At 49.0% G+C, this 21,105-nt stretch overlaps 2 protein-coding genes across 6 annotated transcripts in view; one reads left to right on the forward strand and one right to left on the reverse strand.

The window, feature by feature from the left end:
* SIAH3 (siah E3 ubiquitin protein ligase family member 3) overlaps positions 1-2,999 on the forward strand; it is a 69,767-nt gene extending 66,768 nt beyond the window's left edge. For both annotated transcript variants that reach the window (XM_027064866.2, XM_015068865.3), the window contains exon 2: positions 2,122-2,999. In XM_027064866.2, coding sequence (XP_026920667.2) covers positions 2,122-2,790 — 669 coding nt within the window. In that variant the 3' untranslated portion in view covers positions 2,791-2,999. The remainder of the gene's footprint in view (positions 1-2,121) is intronic.
* Positions 1-21,105, reverse strand: part of CBY2 (chibby family member 2) — a 151,454-nt gene that overhangs the window by 84,686 nt on the left and 45,663 nt on the right. The window lies entirely within an intron of this gene.

The following is a 21,105-nucleotide window of genomic DNA, read 5'->3' on the forward strand; positions in this document are numbered from 1 at the left end:
CCGAGCTGGAACTCCAGGAATGGAGGAGGAGCTGGAGGCAGGGAGAGCTTCAGGGAGGGAGACGGGGGGGAGCAGGGCTGCCGTGTTCAGAGTCAGGGGGGTGTCAAAACGGCCAAGCTTTGTAACCTTGGGCACGCAACCACGGAAGCCTGTTTCTTCAACTGAAAAAACAGGAACCGTAGTCCTGGGGTCACAGGGAGGACCCTCGGGAAAATCACAATTAATGAGGCGCACACTGATGTCTGTGCCACCCACAGCCAGAAACACGGTTCATCCTGCTCACAGCTGATCCCCCTAAGCACCCTCATGGTCCGGCCAGAGAAGGTATTCAATCAGTGTTTACTGATACCTGATCAGCAAGAGCCATCACAGCTTCTGGGGTGGGGGTGGGGGGGTGTTTGTGGACACACTGCCACGAGGAACAAAGGACCGGGAGAGTCTCGGGGTGGAGGCTTCCTTGCATTGAGCCCCAGGGAAGCTGCTCTGGAGCAGTGAGCCTGGAACAGGGCAGAAATGTGCCCGCTGCGGGGCGGTCGGGGGTAAGGGCGAAGTCCCGGGAGTCACAGATGAGGCTCCCTGCCTGGGAACTGTGGCCCAAGTTGCACATCATCAGCTCTGCATCCCTCCTGAGGACCCAGGGGAGGGCACCCAAGACGGCACAACCCTTGGCAGCACTGGAAGGACAAACAGGCACTTACCGCAGCGTTGTTCTAATAAGAATAGCAATGAGGGCGCCTGGGTGGCTCAGTCGGTTAGGCAGCCGGCTCTTGATTTCAGCTCTGGTCATGATCTCACAGTTTGTGAATTCGAGCCCCACGTCGGGCTCTGTGCTGACAGTGCAGAGCCGCCTGGGATTGTCTCTCTCTCTCTCTCTCTCTCTCTCTCAAAATAAATAATTAAATGTAAAAAAATATAATAATATCAATGATAAGAAAGGGAGGGGAGGAATTCCATTGGCTTCTAATGCCTGCACAAAAATATTAGCGGTATTAAAAAAGCAAAAAAAAAAATTGCTTTTTGTCTTTATGACAAATGACCATCATAATGCACGTTGAAGGGGGAAATCGCCTATTTGTTTCAGTATTTTGTTAAGGAATCAGAAAGACATAAATATTGTCTTTTCTTGCACTCAAGTTTCAGAATCTCAACCACCCAAGGCATCTACCTCAATTTTTTTTAGGGGTTTGTTTTTGTTTTTGTTTTAACATGCTGTTAGCTTTGGAAAATATCTTCTTTGCGAAAGGAATTTTTTGCAGGAGCTTCCGTTTTTAATTGGCACAATTTAGATCCTATACCAAAATGACACGACGTGGAGAAGATTTAACAATGTCTCAGCACCTAGATCTGGCAAGACCTTCAGAACAATTTAATTGTGTCTCATGAAAGCATCTGTCAAATCGGATAATCACAAGTGTTGGCGAGGACGGGGAGACACTGGAATCCTCTTACCCGGCCGATGGGAATATAAAATGGTGCTGCCACTTTGGAGAACAGTCTGGCAGTTTCCCCTCGTTCTGGTGGGGTGGTGGTTTTAATATTTATTTATTTTGAGAAAGAGAGAGAACGCACGGTGTGCTCAGCGGAGCAGCGAAGGCATGCAGAGAGGGAGACAGGGAATCCCCAGCAGGCGCTGCATGGTCAGCCCAAGGTGGGGATCAAACTCACGAACCGTGAGATGGTGACCGGAGCCGAAATCAAGAGTCGGATGTTCAACCGACCGAGCCACCCGGGTAGCCCCGGCCCCTTGGTTTTGTTTTGTTTTGTTTTGTTTTGTTTTTCAACGTTTATTTATTTTTGGGACAGAGAGAGACAGAGCATGAACGGGGGAGGGGCAGAGAGAGAGGGAGACACAGAATCGGAAACAGGCTCCAGGCTCTGAGCCATCAGCCCAGAGCCCGACGCGGGGCTCGAACTCACGGACCGCGAGATCGTGACCTGAGCTGAAGTCGGACGCTTAACCGACTGTGCCACCCAGGCGCCCCTGTTTTGTTTTGTTTTGTTTTGTTTTGTTTTTAAGAAACAAAGCTTTCGCCGCCTGCTTTCCACTCTTGGCACACCTGGGGAGTCTCAGCCAGGCTGAGGGACTGGCCTCAGCCACTAACACTCTCCTCTCTCCCGCAGTATGTGTCCAGCCGACGCGCCGTCACTCAGAGCGCACCAGAGCAAGGCGGCTTCCCCCCTCACCACCTCACCCACCACCACCGCCCCCACCGCCCCCACCACCACCTCCGCCACCACGCCCGCCCCCACCACCTCCGCCACCAGGAGGCGGGGCTGCACGCCGCCCAGGGGACACCCTGCATGTGCCCCTTGTTCTCCTGCCAGTGGGAAGGCCACCTGGAGGTGGTGGTGCCCCACCTGCGGCAGATGCACAGGGTTGACATCCTCCAGGGAGCGGAGATAGTCTTCCTGGCCACGGACATGCACCTCCCCGCCCCAGCCGACTGGATCATCATGCACTCCTGCCTCGGCCACCACTTCCTGCTGGTGCTCAGGAAACAGGAGAGGCACGAAGGGCACCCCCAGTTCTTTGCCACCATGATGCTGATCGGGACCCCCACCCAGGCCGACTGCTTCACCTACCGCCTGGAGCTCAACAGAAACCACCGGCGTCTCAAGTGGGAGGCCACCCCCCGGTCCGTTCTCGAGTGCGTGGACTCGGTGATCACCGATGGGGACTGCCTCGTCCTCAACACCTCCCTGGCCCAGCTCTTCTCTGACAACGGCAGCCTCGCCATCGGCATCGCCATCACCGCCGCCGAGGTCTGCTCCGCAGAAGCCGAGGTGTGAAGCCAGAGGCCAACGGACGTTCCCGCCCGGCCCCCCTCCGCCAAGACACTCTGCCTGTGGCCCTGGGATCCCCGGTTGCCGGGACTCCAGGCTCCTTTTTATTCTTCTCCCTCCTTCCCTCCCTTCTTTTTTTTGTCTCAGGTACTTTGTGGTACTTAGTCTTTGTCTGCCATGGGCATTTTAGTAGGTAAACATCCTGTGATTCAAGACCTTGGTGTGATGTTTGTCCTGATTTGTCGGTAGAGTTTTCTAGAGCATTTCTAATCCACTTTGATCAGGAGGGTTATTTCCTGCCACCCCCAGGTCCCTTCTCCGCTGCTTCCCCAATGAGCAAAAGTCACCGAGACCGCAAAGCGGACCGTTGGGGTTGAAAGGAGATTTGGTGTCCCAATCATTTCTTCCTTCTCTTTTCAGTCTATTTCGGACCAAGCCAACCCTGAACTGTGTGAGGACAGCAGGTTGGGGAAGGGGACCTGGCCAGCTCTGAGGTGTATTCCAGACCAACCAGACGCAACTCTGACAGCTTCCCACGAACCTTAGGGTCAGGGCTAAGCTGCCTGGACATGAGGACATGGCATCACCTCTGAAGGCCAGGGAACCCGGGCTGGAGGTACCACAACACCATGAGCCCTCCGGTTTGATCCTGGGGCTCGAGGGGGTGCACAGATGCTGAACCCTCTGTTGGGCGGGCTGCTGTGGGCTTCCTGCCGGCCTGGGCCATGGTTTCTTGCTCTGGAATCAAAGCCCTCTTTGTTTTTTGTGATTTCGTGAAAACCCCTTTGCCCTCTGTGGAGCAAGTAGGAAAGAATAGGCAAGATGCAAGGGAAGGGAAGCAGCTGAGAAAACAAAAGATAAAATTAATCTCCCAGCTCTGGGAGGGCGTTCTCTCTGTAGAGAGTTTGATTATCAAATTGTAAAATCCATCGATCCTTTCACTAGGGTAGAACACTTTGGTATCGTGCAAAGGACCCACTTGACTCTTGACAGTCAGTAAGGCGGAACCACGACTTAGCATCAACCATAAGGAATTTGGAGGGTGTGCAGAGGACCTCTGACCTCTGGGGGTCAGAGGTCACTCGTACACCTAGGGCAGGGGAAAAGGGGCCCTCTTTCCTTACTTTCAAAGTGCTCCGAGGGCCCCATTCTGCACACAAACGTTGTCGCTGGTCAACTATTATTCAGCGCCCTGTTGCAGCGTGAATGAAAAGGTGACAAAATCCATCTTGCTTGTTATTGCTTTCTCTTATTTGCTTTCTCTTATTGCTTGCTTGTAGACTGCTTTCTCTTATTTGGCTGTCGCAACAATTCAGCACCTTCTTGTGGAAGTCTCTCTCGTGTAGTTGAAGAAAGTACGCGTGTTTAATCGACTTTGTCTCTTCTGTCCAAAGGTGAATACCTTTCAGCCTTCCCAGTGGGCCTCTTCTCCCCACTGTTTACTGTTTTGTTCTCTCCTTGGCTACTCTCCAGTCACTGAAAAGCATGGCGCCCAAACCCCACACAACGCTGATTAGAATTGAGTGGGCCTTCGGCCGCCCAGAGGTTGCTCTTTGCCCTATTCCCTCAGCGTCTTGGCTGCATCCGAGCAGGCCTCCAAACGAGTCCTTAGTTTCAGACGGCTTGGCCTGGCATCAGCAAGTCTCTCCCTCACCAAAAGTGTTGGATCCTGAGACACAACACCATTCTTCCCCCAAGTCGGTATTCCTCCAGTCACCTATTCTGCCAACCCACACCACGAGCACCGGTCAGTAGATTTCATGATGCAACCCCCTCTAGTCACACAGCAATCACTCAGACCCTGGGGCCAAACTGTTGTTAGGTTAGACCCTAAGGGGGCCCGTAAACATCATGTCGCTGACTGAGCGACAAACATCAGGTCACAGTCCCAAGGAAAGGGTTGTAACCTGTTTGCTCTATCAGAAGATCCTTCCAGGACACCAGCTCTCCCCTCGTGCCACACAGCCCAGGAATCAAGCTGAGGCTGGTTCCCGGTGCTGGGAGAGACTAGCCCGCTTGGCTCCTTCCTTTATTCCCAGGTCCTTCCTCCAAACCTCAGATCCCCTTGCCTGTAAGTTTGACACCTCGGGAAGCCACAGTCCCTCCCCGGGTTTCCGATACTCAACTACTCTGAAGCATTTATTGTAGCCTCACAGGTGCCCCAGGTACACAAACAAACAAAACCTCAACAAGAATATAATTACAGTTCACAGGGGCCTTAGGATTCCTGCAAACATCACCTCTGCCTTCTTGTCGTGCTGTTACCTGAGCCAGACTAGGAATAACTTCAGGTGATTATTACTGCACACAAGACTGTATTATGAACAAGTGACCCCAGATAGGAACTGGTATTTGGGTTCCTAGGAATGTTTAGAATTAAGGGTAGAAATGTTTTATTTGCAGCCATCTATGGTGCTCCCAAGAAGGCCTGCCTCTCCATATCCAGATGTTGAGGAATTGAAGAAAAGAGAGCAAACAAAAAGATAATAGAGAATTGAAAACGATACGAACAAAGTGTGTGGTATTGAGCTTTAGAGCCGCAAAGGGCCCCCTCGTTTGAATCTCGGGTTCATCCTTATTGGCATCCTCGACAGACTAGAAAAAATTAGAGATCCTGAGACACGAAATGACCTTCCCAAGGTCACACGTCAAGTGGGTGGGGCCATGACTAGAACCGAGCCAACTGCCTACAGATTTGGTATTCTTGAAAAAAGGAAGACCGACCCCAAATATTCAGCAGTATTCCCGCCTCATCAGTGGACTGCGGGCCTGAGGGTCAACTGGGTCTTGGTTCTGGGATACCTGAGGGATCAGGGAGAGAGAGACTGGAGTGGATTTGCTTTTAGATGGCAGCCCAACTTGAAGAAGTGGTCAACCTGGAAGCAGGGGATGGGGTGGTGGGAGTGAGAACTGGCTGTGGAGTCTTCGGGATCATTACCTACTCCAGGGTCCTCTTTCTTGGATTTCCAGGAATCTGTCCAGTGAATAGCCCAGGGATCACGTTGCCTCATTGACACCCAGGTGCTGACTTAATGACTCAACCTGCTAAGGAGTGTCTGCATGTTAAAAGCCTAGGGAGAAAGCCACACTTAGAGCGAGAAATGAGTTACCAGTATTTAAATTTCAGGCATTTGTGAGAATGATTTTTTCAGGAGGTGTGGACATTCCTCCCCTTGAGGGAGGCCTACATAAATGGTGGATGCTGAAATGGAGGTCAGGCCATACAAAGCAGATTGTCTTTCACAGTCTTTGCCTGAACCTGCATCTGAGATAGATCCCATCGCCACCCATGGCTACCTGGGACATTTCAAATGTTTTTATTTATTTTTGAAGGAGAGAGAGAGAGAGACAGAGCATGAACGGGGGAGGAACAGAGAGAGAGGGAGACACAGAATCGGAAGCAGGCTCCAGGCTCTGAGCTGTCAGCACAGAGCCCGAGGCGGGGCTCGAACCCACAGACTGTGAGATCATGACCTGAGCCGAAGCCGGACGCTCAACGGACTGAGCCACCCAGGCGCCTACCTGGGACATTTTAGAAAGGGGCCAGGTTAATAACAATAACAGTACCCATGGCTACCATTTATTGGGGGTTTGTGACCCAGTAGGTTGACTATGTTGAATATAGTATCTCATTTCATCCCATAACAGCCTTATGAAATGGGTACCGTTATTGCACCCATGAGAAATCTAAAGCTGAGAGAGTTAGGACCTTGTTTAAGGCCACACGGCTAGCAAATGGTAGAGCTGGGTCTGGAGCCCACGGGTCTTGCTCCCAAGTCCAGGCTGCTTCTGATCAATAACAACTTGTGCTATTTCTAGGAATTCTCGGACCCAAGGGTCAGAAACTCTGAATGGCAGAGAGGCCTTTTAGTACTAATTGTGCCCTTTGATTTCTCCTTTTCCCCCTGCTTTTCCCAGCCCAAGACAGGCTGGTGTGCTAGAGCTGCTTTGGATACCAGTTGTTACACGTTTTAGGAATTCTGTGAGCTGATTAAGCACGGCCGTTACTAAAAATCAAATCGTCAACGTATAATTGGTTATATTAAAAACAAAAGTTAACAAATACTAAAAACTCAGCACTTCCTAATTATTTCAGGACTCTATTATTTTCTGTGCTCTTCAGATATGTAGACGTATAGAGTCTTGACATCTATCGTCATTGTATGGTGAACACAGTACACGCTGACGGGCTACCAACCCCCCTTCAACCAAGTGACGTCACAGCCATAGCTTGAAATTGGCCGTGGTGGTAGTGTTTACGCCACTGGCAACTGTCAAGAGCTATAAGCCAGGACCTTTCCCCCTAGGAGAACTAGATGTTAAACGTTTACCAGCCCACCACTGCCAAGACATCTCGGATGCACACGGCATTGTGGAGGAGAGGGGGCTTTGCAAGGAGAAGCAAAATCCTATTGGCCACACCGACAGAGACACAGGTTACGGTCAAGCTAGCCGAACAGCCAATTATTGGGAAAACACAAAATATTCTGTAGAAGGGAGTCTGGGGCTTCTAAGCAACTTCAAGCACATTCCCTGCCCTACCTACTCCAGACCTTGCACTATTGCTCTTGGTGCAGGAAGTCCTACCTGATGAATTTCATGGAAAAGTCATGGCTCCTCAGAACTAGCCTATTGGCCGCCCCAATCTGCAAAATGAACTCAAGCTCTAAGAGACTGGGATATCCTGTTGCATGTTCTTACGGGTCATGTTTCTTATCTCTACCTGTAGACTAAAACCTCATCGAAAGCAATAGTTTGCTTTGAAACACGCACACACACACACACACACACACACACACACACACAAACACACACACACACACATATATTCAAATTAGTGATTGGAAATATCCCACATCTGAGATGGGCACCGTGAGCAGTGGTTTCAAATGTCACATAAAGTCTGTTACCATCAAAATAGGACCCTTGCACAGCATAGCACAAAGCTGAGAGACAGAAAAGGTAACGAGTCAAGGGATACCACGTGAAGAACAGAGAGCCCCCAGACCTTACTTTCCTGCTCTGGCTGTTTCTCTCCACTGCATCCCAACAAAGGATCCTGTTCACAATCTATAGCCTACTCTAACCAATACTCTTTCCAAATTAAAGGCATGGTTCCCGCTAGGATAAAAGTCACAGGAAACTCCAGGCTGAGTGTCTGGAAGCAGGCAGAATGTCAAGGTCAACAGGGAGTCAGTTACACTGATTCCAGTGATTTCGGCGTAAGGGATGGAAGAAATGAGGGTTGCTGAAGCTTCCACCTGGATCCAACTTCTGGTGGAAAGGGAAGGGACTATGGACCAAACATCACAAAACTATGCTTCGATTAAAAGGTCAGCTACAAATAGCATCGAAAGTAGAGTCTCCCAACAGATTGCTAGGCTTTCAGATTATTTGTTCTGAAGATCTTCTCCAAGAACTAGTGAGTTGTCTGTTGTGCTCACCTGGAGAATGGCCAGCCAAGAAAAACCTCACTGAAAAGAGATCCAAGAGATCTGTTGTAGATAAACATTGATTTTATATTCCTTCCCACATCAGGTTATCACATGGGTTATCTACATGGGTTAGAGTTTGTCTTTTCCAATACTGTATGAAAATATTTTACCTTGAGTACTATACAATACACACTCCCCTCTCTTTTTTTTTTTAACCTTTTTTTAAGGCATTGAGATAAGAAAGAGAAATTGAGAATCATTTTACTTATCCTGAATTGATGTATACATATACTTTTCTAGGTTTTCTTATGGTGTTAAAGACAGCAAGAAGCAAACGTAGAATGAACGTTACTTTATCTCTACCCTGTCTCCCATGAAACGTGTCATTAAATTGCATTTGATACTGTTTCCTTGATCCTTTGGAGTTGCTTTTTGTTGGTGGTGGTGGTTTTTTTTTTTTTTTTTTTTTTTTTCCTCCCCACAGGCTACTGTGCGACATGCGGGGACAGAAACGAAATGCTACAAGGGAAAGTAATTATCAGAAATTCACCAGCTGCCATATTTGACTTATGTTTCATTATCTCCCCCCCCACTTTTCATTTTTGCCTCGATTTTTTTTTTCAACGTTTTTTATTTATTTTTGGGACAGAGAGAGACAGAGCATGAACGGGGGAGGGGCAGAGAGAGAGGGAGACACAGAATCGGAAACAGGCTCCAGGCTCCGAGCCATCAGCCCAGAGCCTGACGCGGGGCTCGAACTCACGGACCGCAAGATCGTGACCTGGCTGAAGTCGGACGCTTAACCGACTGCGCCACCCAGGCGCCCCTTTTGCCTCGATTTTAAAGTCATAATTGGATGTAAGGAAGACAACGCTACTAGAGGTGAATAAAAGCCCTGGCAACAAAGTTGCCCCCAATGCTATTTCAATGTATGGGGCAGCCCTGAGGGGACCAAAGCCTCCCTCACTGGACTCCAAAGAAAGAGACAGGCTTTCACTCCCCTTCCCTTCCACCCAGGGCCCCTTCTCTTAGCTCTTCCCTCCTTCTGCCTGACAACAGTGTTCCTGAAATTTACTTCTGGGCCTATCAGATCAGTTGTCAAGGGAGCCTTCATGGTTTGATTCTTTAATTTCAGGCCACAGTTAGTTACTCGCAAGATCAGGATTGAGCAAGAGTACTAATCCTATTGCCTGTCAATTCATGTTAACTTCTATCTTCTTCCCTACCTCCTTATTCCCAGAACCTGTTTCCTGCTCCCACATGGGCTTACAGACACCGCCTTGATTGATCTAAGTGATCAAACTGACCCCGTGGCCAGCATGAATATTCACAAGCCAGGCCCTAATTCATCTCAGGCCACGTCCCCTCTTGGGACATTCCAGCATCCCACAGTGTCCCAGATGTTTGCCCCTTCCCTCCAAATACCCTCAAAGCCATGCAGTAAGTTTTCTTAGTGCTAGGGCGAGACTCCACCAAAAGGAAGGAGAAGCTCAGCCACCTGGCCTTTGCTCTCACCCCACAGACAAGGCTTCCATGCATCTTAGCTCTGAGCTGCCACAGAAAGCTTCCTGATAGTCCACATTCCCCAGGGAGGACCCTGAAATGGTGACCCTGCTCTGGCATTGTGGGGAGATTCGACAGGCCCAACCCTGGCCCCACTCTGGGATCTGGAGTTTTAATTCCCAAACTTCAGCGTCCTCAGAAAATAATCTGGAGAACTTAATTTCTAGGCCCCAGAACCAGAGATTCTGATTAGAAAGGTCCAGAGTGAAGCCGAGGATTCTGATTTTTTTTTTTTTAAGTTCATTTATTTTGATAGAGAGTGTGTAGGGGAGGGGTAGAGAGAGAGGGACAGAGGGAGGGAGAGAGAATCCCAAGCAGGGTCTCCATGTCAGTATGGAGCCCGATGTGGAGCCCGAACCCATGAACTGGGAGACAATTACCCAAACTGGAATCAAGAGTTGGACGCTTAACTGACTGAGCCACCCAGGTGCCCCAGGATTCTGTTTTTTAACACTCTCTTCCATGGGATTCTGTGAAGGGAATGGCTGATCATTGAATTCTCAAATCCAGAGCAGAGCTCACTGGTGAGAAAGAGAGCCACAGAAAACAAAGGAGCAGATGAAGTGACCTGAAGAAGCTGGTCCTTCTGTAAGAAGGAGGAAGGCAGCGGGCACCTGGGTGGCTCAGTCAGTCAAGCGCCCGCCTTCAGCTCAGGGCATGATCTCCCTGTTCATGGGTTCAAGCCCCGCATCCAGCTCTGTGCTGACAGCTCAGAGCCGGGGAGCCCGCCTTGGATTCTGTGTCTCCCTCTCCTCTCTCTGGCCCTTCCCCACTTGTGCTCTTTCTCTCAAAAATAAACAAACACTAAAAAAAAATTTTATTGGGGAAACAAAAAGGAGGAAGGCAGGAAAAGAGGTGCTGGGGAAGTGGCCACAGTTCCATTTGGATGGAGAAGCAAGGAAACCCAAAATGGAGATCAAAAAGGATATGAGAAGAGAATTAGGTAGGAGTTCCCTGTAAGCAAGTAGCAGAGGGAACTACTCTTCTATCACTCTGGGATGGAAACAGGGGGCTGCGGGGACAGAGGAGGGAGAGAAGCAGCTGTGCCACAGACACCAGAGCTCCCCCGCCATCACCCATGGCCAGGGCCGCTGCTGGAAGCCAGCGCAGAATGATCCCTAGCGCTGAGGGTCACCCAGCGACAACCCCCGCAGCCTGGCGCCCGGTGAAAGGACTGTGCACATCTTCCCATGAACACAGAAGGGGCTCATCTGGGAATCCCTGCCAGGTTGGAATGGTAACTCATTTTTAAATCTCTGCCCCCAGCGCTGACAGGGAGTTACCTAGCAAATCCCCAGGGAGGCGTTTATTTATCCTGCAAATCTCCCCAACATGCCAGAGAAGGGTCACCATTTCAGGGTCCTCCCCGGGGGAATGTGGATTATCGGGACGCTTTCTGTGGCAGCTCAGAGCTAAGCCCCATGTAAGCCTTGCCTGTGGGGTGAGAGAAAAGGAAATCACTGAACTGGTTTCTTATTAGCCTAGAGCAAGACAAGATATACTCTGCACGCCCTCTCCAAGGGAGTCGGTGGGAAAAGCCTCTATTAAGGATCAGAGTTGGGGGTGTGGATTACCACCCGTCTGGGGGGTGAGTGTATCTCCCACTCTCTCTGCCCCCTCCAGGGCCCCAGTTCAGCTTCCGTTAATACACAGCAGAGGGACACATTGTGATTTTTTCACACTGGACCCGACAGACAATTCTGGGGATGACAGAGGTTAAAAATGAAACAATCAAACAGGAAATCAAGCACCCCCAAAATATCGAAATGCTTCCAGATCATTCGAAAGGCAAGGCCACCTGCCACCCCGTGGTCCTGCTTTCTGCAAACAGTGACAGGAGGACCAGGCTGCCAGGCAAAACCCAAAGGCTGGTTCTTTCCCTAACCATCCAGCTCTGCGTATTCACCAACCCAGGAAAGTCGCTCTGTAGATAAGGAGACTCAGAAAAACTCTGATCACTGGGGCTGGTTTAGAGAAGGGGCCACACCCTGAGGAAGAGGCTGGGTTGCAGAATGGGCTCCAGTGGGGAGACAGCAGAGAGTAGGGCTGTTTAATAAAATACAGACCACCCAGTTACATTTGAATTCCAGATAAACAACAGCGACAAAACAATTTAGTATCTCTTTTAGAACCCTCGCAACATATGATGTACATACTTATACTAAAAAAGTCCTTGTTGTTTATCTGAAAATCAAATATAACTGGGTGGCCTGGATTTTTATTTGCTAAGTCCGGCCAGCCTAGGAGGGAAAGAGCCCTCCTGAATCAACGGCATGCATTTTATTCTGGGGGGAGGATGGTATCTACAGCAAGCACTCGGGAGGGAGGGTTCCCTTTGGTAACTTTGCCCCTGATCTGGGGAGTCAAGTCTGTGACCGATTCTCTCTGGCCACAGGGCTGGGTTTGGACAGTTTATTATTCACAGCAATAGCAACCTTTTGGTCCAGGTTCCCTGACCAAATTCCAAAAAGACGGTGCAATGAGGGCCAGGTGTTGCCTGCACACAGAGTGGTGGGTACATCATAGGAGAGAAACCCTGAGATTAGGAGACCATCCTCCCCTCTGGAGAGAGAGATTATTTTCATTACCCTGGAATGGAAGCAAATCTCTCTTAGAAGGGAATACCTCTTTCTTTACTATCCAGGAATGTAAACAAATTTGCTCTAGAAGGAGTTCCTCTCTCCATGCTTTACTGAAATTCCTGAAAAGATGGTTCTGGAGCAAATTGGTTGTTCACACCTAGACTTGTAAAAACACGAGAGATTCATAGACAGTTTACCAATAGCAACACGCAGCTTTATATAATGAAGAGTCAATGAAATGATTAAGGTTTAAACTGGTGTGGTTTGAGGAAGAGCTTGATGGCAGCTAAAATGATTAAAGAATGCTTCGTGGAAAAAGAACTTGAAATAGTCCCTGAAGAACTTATAGATAATATCCAAGACCACCAGCCCATTTTATCTACCAGAAAAAAAGGGTTGGCAAACTCTTTCTAGAAAGGGCCAGATAACAGATATTTCAGGTTTTGCACACCATATACCCTCTACTGCAACTATTCAATTCTGCCATCGTAATATGAAAGCAGCCACAGACAATACCTAAACAACTGAGTGTGGCTGTGTTCTAATAAGACTTTATTTACAAAAACAGGCAGCAGAATGACTTTGTCCCAGGGGCTATAGTCTGTTGATTTCTACACGAGAACACACGACAATTACCATTCAGACAGATGCAGTGGGATGATCAATTGTTGGAAATGCTAGAAGGGATTCATTCAAAGGGAAAAGAGTTGGATGAAGTACTGAATGAGGAAAAGAATAGTAGAGGAAATAAGCACATAAAGTAACTCATAGGGTTCTTTATCACTCAGCAATTCCCTGTTTGGGGATGTGGTAGAATAACTAGAAACTATACAGGCATTTTGAGCTTTCTTCCAAATGTAAGGATGAAGTTAGAGAGCTGTTAGAATCTGTATATATATATTCATCTCTAAGATTCTAGAAGACCTAGAAGATTCTAGAAAGCCACAGGCAGCCTTGCTCATATGATATGATAGCTGCTGGGTTCCCTGAAATAAGTGACAAAGGGGACTTTGAATATGATGGTCAGTAATCTGTCCCTAACGCTGGGATTCGGCTTCCTTCTAACAATGAGGGGGACTGCACGGACGGATACTTCTGCAAGGAACTTCCCCGAAGCAGAAATCAGTCAAAATACAAAGGTTCTGTCTTGGGAAATCCAGTTCATCATAAAAGAAAAGATTTTGAAATATTATAGTACGTAGTACTGCTCAAATATCCTCTTTCCCAGTTTTTAAAGATGTACCAGGATTTTTTGTTAATTGGGTGTGGTAAAGTAACAGCATGGGAACAACTTCCTTTGAAAGAAAAAATTATTACTCACAATTCCCAAGAGAAGGGGGCACACCAGGCCATGCAGGGCCGCACAAGGTGGCACCAGGGTTGACCAGGAGGCAGAAGGATTAGGGAAAGCATGGGCAAAAGCTTTCAATGTGGTTTTAAGGGAAATGAATGGGTGTGGCCGAGTAAACATTTGAGCAGGTATAGAACTGGATAGTTTGAATCATTTCAGTGGACTCTATGCTCCCAAGGTGATCTTGAACTTATCTGGTACCTGGCACTGGGGCGATTTAGGGCAGGGAGACAGTGCTAGACTGGAAGTGCCAGATAAAAGAAATAGCATAGGGGTGTGGATTCAGGATTGGCAGGTTTGCATGTCGAAGGCATGTTCCTAGGTAAGTTGTTTGCTATCTCTAGGAATTAGCTAACGTGGGGAGGAACAGTCCCTCACCAGGTGGTCAAGGCCTCAAGGCATCATAAATTGCAAAAAAAAAAAACAGAACATGATTAATATGTCCAGCCTAAAAGAGTTTTAATCTCTTGGAGAAGGTCATGTGGGCTGAAAGAGTTGTGATCTCTATAGAGACTTCTCCCTTCACGCTGGGGAGGCAGCTAATGCACAAGTTGTGGAGTGAGATCCAAACTAAGGCAGCGGGAGCTGCAGAGTTCAGGGATAGGCAACAGGCTTTCAAGAAGACAGCAATTCATAACGCAAAGTTGTTCAGCCTATGTGAATGGTGCCCTCTGGAGTTGTGCAGTGCACAATCTGAACAGCTGTACACAGTAGCCTTGAGTGTGAACCACCCAGGGCACACAGGGAAGGGAGGGTACATCAGCCAAGTTGCAGACTATAAAATCTACTTGAGCTAGTTTAAACAGAAGTGTATTAGGAAATTCACAGGAGATCCAAAGAGTCATACAGTCAGAAACAGAGCCAGCCAGAGAAAACTCTCGGCTATGTACAGCATTCTTCCGGCAGAAATACCACTGTTGTTGCCTTCTGCTGCTTGACACCTTGATGCTAGAGACCAAACACTAGGCTCGGAAACTATCACAGCTGCCCCAGAAGAAGGAAGGGTAGCAAAACATGCCTGTGGGAGTTCAGGAGAAGCACCCCCCCCCCAAAATATGCCACTTTGATATACTGACATTTTGAGCTGGAGGTGCTCAAGAAAGAGCAATCGCAGGGAGAGGCTTTCTCTGAACTCCCTTGATCTGTCTAAAGATAAGTCCTCCAACAGGAACTCGGTTGTCATAAATGCCCCCCCCAGAATGTCATCAAGGGGGGCAGACTGACTTTGACCATGAAGAGGAGACTTCAAGGCAACATCACACTCAGACAAACTTTGTCACAAACTATCCCTCCCTCCTGTTTTTCTAATGGCTCCTTCACCTTTCTGAAAAATCAGTTACTCTCCCCTGAGAGGCCTAAATCCCTCCTTCCCCCCCACATTAAGATGGTGTTTAATCCTGAATTCTCAAGTCCCTTCTTCAGCTTACTCATTTCTCCCAAGTGCCCCAGGTACACAGGAGGTGTACCTATTAATAAACTTTTTCTCTTGTTCATCTCTTATTCTATGGGTCTCAGATAAGAACTCCTAAAGGTAGAGGGAAAATGATTTCTCTTAACCTACAAAAGCCAGATGTCCCACCCACCACGCTTGCCTAAAGATCAAGTCCCTAAATTAGATGAAGAGCCCTAAATGCCAGGGAAACTGCAAAGTACAGGTGTTACTTAGCGTTTCAGTCTTAGATTTGGTCAAGAGGGCAAACTGAAAGGGGACTGCCATCTGCCCTAAGCAAGTCCACTTAAGCTTCCGTGGAGTTGTGGTAAAGCACAACACAGCTCCAGGAACAAAACTGGTGATGAGAAGCGGCTACCCCTGGAAATGCCACCTGAGCTCTAGATTGTTCCCAATGCCGGTGGGGTCTGGGGAACAGAGGGTTAATCATCTGAAGTAAAAAGCACCAAAATCCTTTAAGTAGGCTGCATTTTGCCAACAGACCCATTCCTGAAACAATGAACAAAATCACATTCTAAGTGCCGCATATAATATTTATTACTGAAAGAATCCCATTGTGAATCCTTTTGCAAAGTGAATAACTGTGCTTCTGTATTTCTTTCGCGTGAAGCTAGATTTAATACATTGAGCTTTCTTAAATCAAGGTATCCCATCCCCTTGGAGCCTTTAAAAGAACGGAACATCACAAATCTCATGAAAGGAGGCCATAAAAAGTCACGGTTTTGACATAACAGGCATGACATAATGGCAGCCGGAAACTGGCAACTGTCAATGCCATCGTAAGCTCCCTGTCTCCCAAATTAAGAGCTGGAACTCATCAGCTTGGACACGGAGGGAGAGCTCGGCACGACCTTAACACCTGGCCGTGTCCACTTAGTAGCTAAAATGCTCCAAGTACCAACTCGAATGTAGATCTCGGGCCCCACATCCGCGTGTGTGCTGTAAATACCGGCGTGTTGGATAGGAGGCATAGGTGCTTAATGCTCTCGTAAAAAGCAGCTTGCAGATGGTAATTAATGCCTCACACCGTCCCCAATGTGCAAAGCAGAATTTCTACGGTGGCAGCGGCTCTGATTTCTGATTTCTTTTTAAAAATTTCTGCCCATGAAGCTGGAGGCCAAAAGCTGCACATTATGAAGGATTTTGCTGCCGGCTCACTCAGACCTCAGCTCATAATGGAGATTGGTGCTCGTTAATAGATTGGTGCACTCCTTCCCCGGTGCCTTGTCAAATGATTGCGCAAAGCAGTAAGAGAGGAGTCCACACTCACAGGCAACTCACCAGTCCAACGGTGGGGAGGGGGCTTGTTTATTATCCTGTCTGGAGCAGAACGAAATTATTTATGGACCATTTAGATGCAAATGTATCATTCATTTAGCAAACACGCTGCATATGCAGACAATTTAGCCAAACAATAGATCTATAAGGACATGCCCACTAATCTTGGAACATCAACGGTGCCTTTTCAAAGGGGATTTGGATTTTCTCTGAATTGATCAAACTTGACAAGTAATTTCTACCTAACGTTCAGGCTAGCCTCTTCTCTCTTCACCGTCTGTAGGTGAGAAATCCTATTTTCTGCTATTGACTAGGTAATGCAAAAGGCTGCAGACGCAGGTTAAAGAAGAGGAGGAGATTTTTGTGCCCACGACTATGTCGCCACAGAAAATAAAACCATTCTGAAGGACCTATTTTGTTTGGTTGCTTTAAAATTACAAAACGTTTCCATTCGACACACGGCCCATCCCCCAGCCCATTTATGCTTCCTGAGCTGTTGCAGGAGAGGAAGCTGGGAAGAAATCTAAGCCATCTTGGTACAAAGAGAGTGTTCCCCACCACTACCCCCCCCCCCACCGCCCCCCCTCCCCCACCCCCAACCCACACACACACCTGCTCGCCAAGAAGAACGTCTCAGTCCCTGCCTGGGAATTGTAAAAGAGTAACTCTCGGAATCAATGAAAACCATGTTAGGGGAAAAGATACCAAATTTGAGACTCACCCCATCCTGGAGTTTCCTATCAAAATGTCAGCTTGACTCAGTTGTACGAGACAACTGGGTGAATGGAGGAAAGGTGATGTAATAAGCCCTGCAGGTCAGAGATGTAAAATGGAATTAGATGAATTTCTCCACAGTGGGCCCAAGGGAGGGACTGAGGGGCTACGCGGCCCGTGACTGAGCTCAGAATGGGAGCCTGTAAGTATTTGAATCTCAGGGCTCACCCCCACATGGGTCTCCATGCTGCTACCCTGTGATGGACCTTTTTTTTAAAAAAAAAAAACATTTTTCTTTGTCCATATCCAAATGGAGACACGATATTTGCAATCTGCCCACTGCCTCCTCTAGGAGCCGTAGCCCAAGAGAGGCCTCCTCTGCCACCAGATCCTTTGGCCTGGTTGTTAGAAAACAAGAATTAAATTGCCACTGAATCCTTTAATGAGCTTGCCTCCATTTCACTGGAAGGCCAACCAACTCCTAGATTTGACTGAACTATTAAAGTGGCCACGATGCGTACCAGGAACACTGGGCTACGTGCCTTGTAAATTTCTTTAAGAAAACAAAACCAAACCAAACCTGGATAGCGCTTTTATTAATCCAACCAGTTTTGTTGCTATAATTCTTGAGTTCTAGGTAGAGCTCAAGCCAAATGCATCGTACCTCACTCTCCTCTATCCCTGGCTCTCTCTCCCCATCCATTTCTCTGTGCGTGTGCCCGTGCGTGCACGCACACGCACAGCCTGCGTGCGCACGCATCCCCCACTCCCCCTCCTTCCAACAGTCCAGACTCTTCAAGTCTGCTGCTTCTACTTCATTCACTTCCAGGGTCTTCCTTTCCATGTTTCAGCTTCATCCCTCACAACTACCGCCTCAGCTTTCTCAAGTCACAAGCTACCTACCGCCTTTCTCAAGTCACAAGCTACCTACCGCCTTTCTCAGTTCCCTGCCTTGGGAAAGGCCACACTCTCCTCTCAGTTACCTGGACTAGAAGCCCCAGCCCTTTGCTCTATGCTGTTTCCTACCCTTGAACTCCCTTTCTCTCCTATGAAGCCTGCAAGCTTCAGTCACCCCTCAGTGACTCCTCCCTGCCCCCAGATCCCCTACTCCTTGAATGCTTTATTCAAACGCCATTCAAGGGCCCAGTTCATCCCTCCTTGTACCATAGTTTAGCTGTTTAGGTACCTCTCCCCTAATGTGTGTGTGCTCTGAGCCAGGACTGTTCCATTTACCTCTGGATCCCCCTCAGTGCTGAGCACTTTGACACAGTGCCTGCTCAAGAAATGCTTGCTGATTTGAGTTGAAACAGCAAATCCTGCTAAGCTCAAAATAGTTCTGGGAAAAGACCAGTTGGGTGAGCCCAAGGGAAGGGAAGTCTTGATAGCCTTATTAATGGAGCTAAATTCAGGGCTTAGAGTTCCCCCAGGAGAGGCTGCAGACATTTCCATTCTGTTATTTTAACAGAAATTAAAAGCGCACATCAGTAAAACAAGGAAGAATAAACGTATCACCTTCCTAAGAGGCCATGTTGTAATGCCAAGTCGATTTCCAGAGCTCTGCTCCATAGCCACTCCACCCCCACCCCCATTTCTGCCCTCGTGGTCCCTCCCAGGGGTCCTGTCAGAGTCGGGGTGACTCTACTGCCAGTGTTCATCGGGCTAAGAGTGGGATCCACAGAACTCAGTCAGCAGGGGGGTTAGGGACCTGGGTGTCCCTGGGGAAAATGCTCGCCACAGTCAGCTGTCACCAGGAATGACGCAGGCGCCTCGGCAGTGCCCCGCACACACACACCGCCATTCCCCCCTTTGTGGGCCTCCACGGCCCCCCAACCCAGGTCTGAATCCTGGCCTGGGCGCTCCCCGAGCCTACTGTCGCTTCTGTCTGTCAGCTCTGTCCTGCTCAGATCCCGCCTTCTCATCAGCCTCATTCGCCCACCTTCCTGCACTCTGTTCTCCCAGGACGTGTGTGGCACCCTCGCTCTTCAGGGTCCTCGTGCTACTGCCTCTGCCCGGAATGCTCTCCCTCCCACTCACCACCCACCTTTATCTGGGTAACTCTCCTTCCCGGGCCTCGGGGTGGGGGCGTTCTTTCTTGACACCCCCGCTTTAACGCAAGGCCCGCCCTGCTTTAAATCCCTCTGCTGCATGATACTCATCACGCTTGCAGTACCTTGTTTTGTGTCTCCTCCCAGACCTGTGTCTGTTCATAACGTCCCTGGGGCCCAACACAGGGTCTGGCACACTAGAGAAAAGTCAATCACTATTTGTTGAATCCAAACGAGCTGCCTGCCTGGGTGGGTCTGTATATTTCATGTGAATGTCTACCACTGCCTGACACTGTTCCCCAAGTGCTGGAAGAGAGCCCTGAACAAGGCGGCAGAATCTCTGTTGTCAAGGGCCTCACATTATTACAGTGGAAGGAGACACATTTTAAGAAGACATAAACGCGTATCAGAGGGATGTGATCGCTTCCAACGATGATGCTTTTGAAAAAGATAAAATCCTCCCGCTCTTCGTTAATCTGTGTCGGTTGTCAAAGTTACATAAGACCCAATTCCCTTGAAGCCCATGGTCCCCCAAGAAGGGGCGTCACGAAGTTAGGGTGACTGTAGCCGGGAGGAAGTAAGACCGATGGCCTTTGGCTCGACAGTCAGGGTGTCTGCCCCTCCCCCATGCCAGACTCCTCTCTTGTCAGTTCTGCGTCTGTATCATAGCTCCAGCCAGCTGCTCTTGGATTCCAGTTATTCACAACTGTCTCCGTCTCCATGTCTTAACGGCAAGGCAAGGACCACCACTTCCTCAACCCCTGCACGAGGCCCAACGTATAGTAGGAGCTCAATAAGTGTCCTTTTGCTACTTTTGACAAAGCTGAATGTGAAGGCTAGCTTGCCAAAAGGCAAGTCCCGAGAAATACAGAGAGCAAAGAGCCACGCAACTTTTGCAAACCCGGAAAAGCTAATTCCCCGTGAGTCACCGCCTGGCCTTTCTGACACTGGGTCCCGGTCAGCAGATTGGAGGATTGGCGGGTGTGACACCGGTGCAATTGTGTTGTCACTCAACTGTCCTAGCTCTTTGGCTCACTGTGCTCCCTGTCCGTGCTTACCCCCAGACGCACCACCCATGCTGACAATAACTCCCTCCAGGGCCTATCAGGGGCATGCTCCCTACTCACGCAGGTTTGGGAATGCTGCAGTCACCACAGAATCTGGTAACGGTGGCTCTACACACGCTGTCACCATGCCTCTATAAGTCACAGTCAAGCCTGACGGACTGGGGACATCCAGAACGTGAGGCAAAGCAGGAGCATCTGGAGAGCCTAGAGTAGAAGGAGAGGGACTTTGCAAGCATGCGCGGAATCAAGTTGTCCTATTTCTCTGCCCCATGGCGGGAGGGGGGTGCCAGAGAGAAAGGAGAGGGAGGAACAGTCCCCACTATTAACACTCTGAGCCGGCAGGGGCACGACAGGCTAGATGGAAGAGGGGGAGACCTGAGGAAGGAGAGGCGGAGTTGAGAATTAGACCAGATCAGCGCTCTCAAACCTTAGGGTACCTGGGAATCACCTGCGGAGTCTTGGAAAAATTCAGTCTCGACTCCACAGGGCTGGGTGGAGTCTCAGATTCTGTGCTCCTGACAAGGCCTCAGGGACAGCCATGCTGCTGGACGTCAGGCCACACACTGTGTAATAAAGGATGAGATGATCTCTAAGACCCCCTTCGACATGGGCTCAGCCTATGATCCTCTGTAGGGCTGGGCCTCGGTGAGCTCATTGCCTCGTGCAGGCTGGGAAGAAGAGTCAATACTCCGTATGACCCTAAGCCCAGAAAGCCCGGGAGCTTCTAGTGCCATAGAAGCAGCAGAGAACAGCTTCTGGGCCTCTGCCACGCTCACGCTGAAGCATCACTGACTGCGCGCTGAGCACCGGGCTTTCCACTTTACCCGTACAAAGCA

The sequence above is a fragment of the Acinonyx jubatus genome, chromosome A1 (assembly GCF_027475565.1).
Source record: "Acinonyx jubatus isolate Ajub_Pintada_27869175 chromosome A1, VMU_Ajub_asm_v1.0, whole genome shotgun sequence".
Lineage (NCBI taxonomy): Eukaryota > Metazoa > Chordata > Mammalia > Carnivora > Felidae > Acinonyx > Acinonyx jubatus.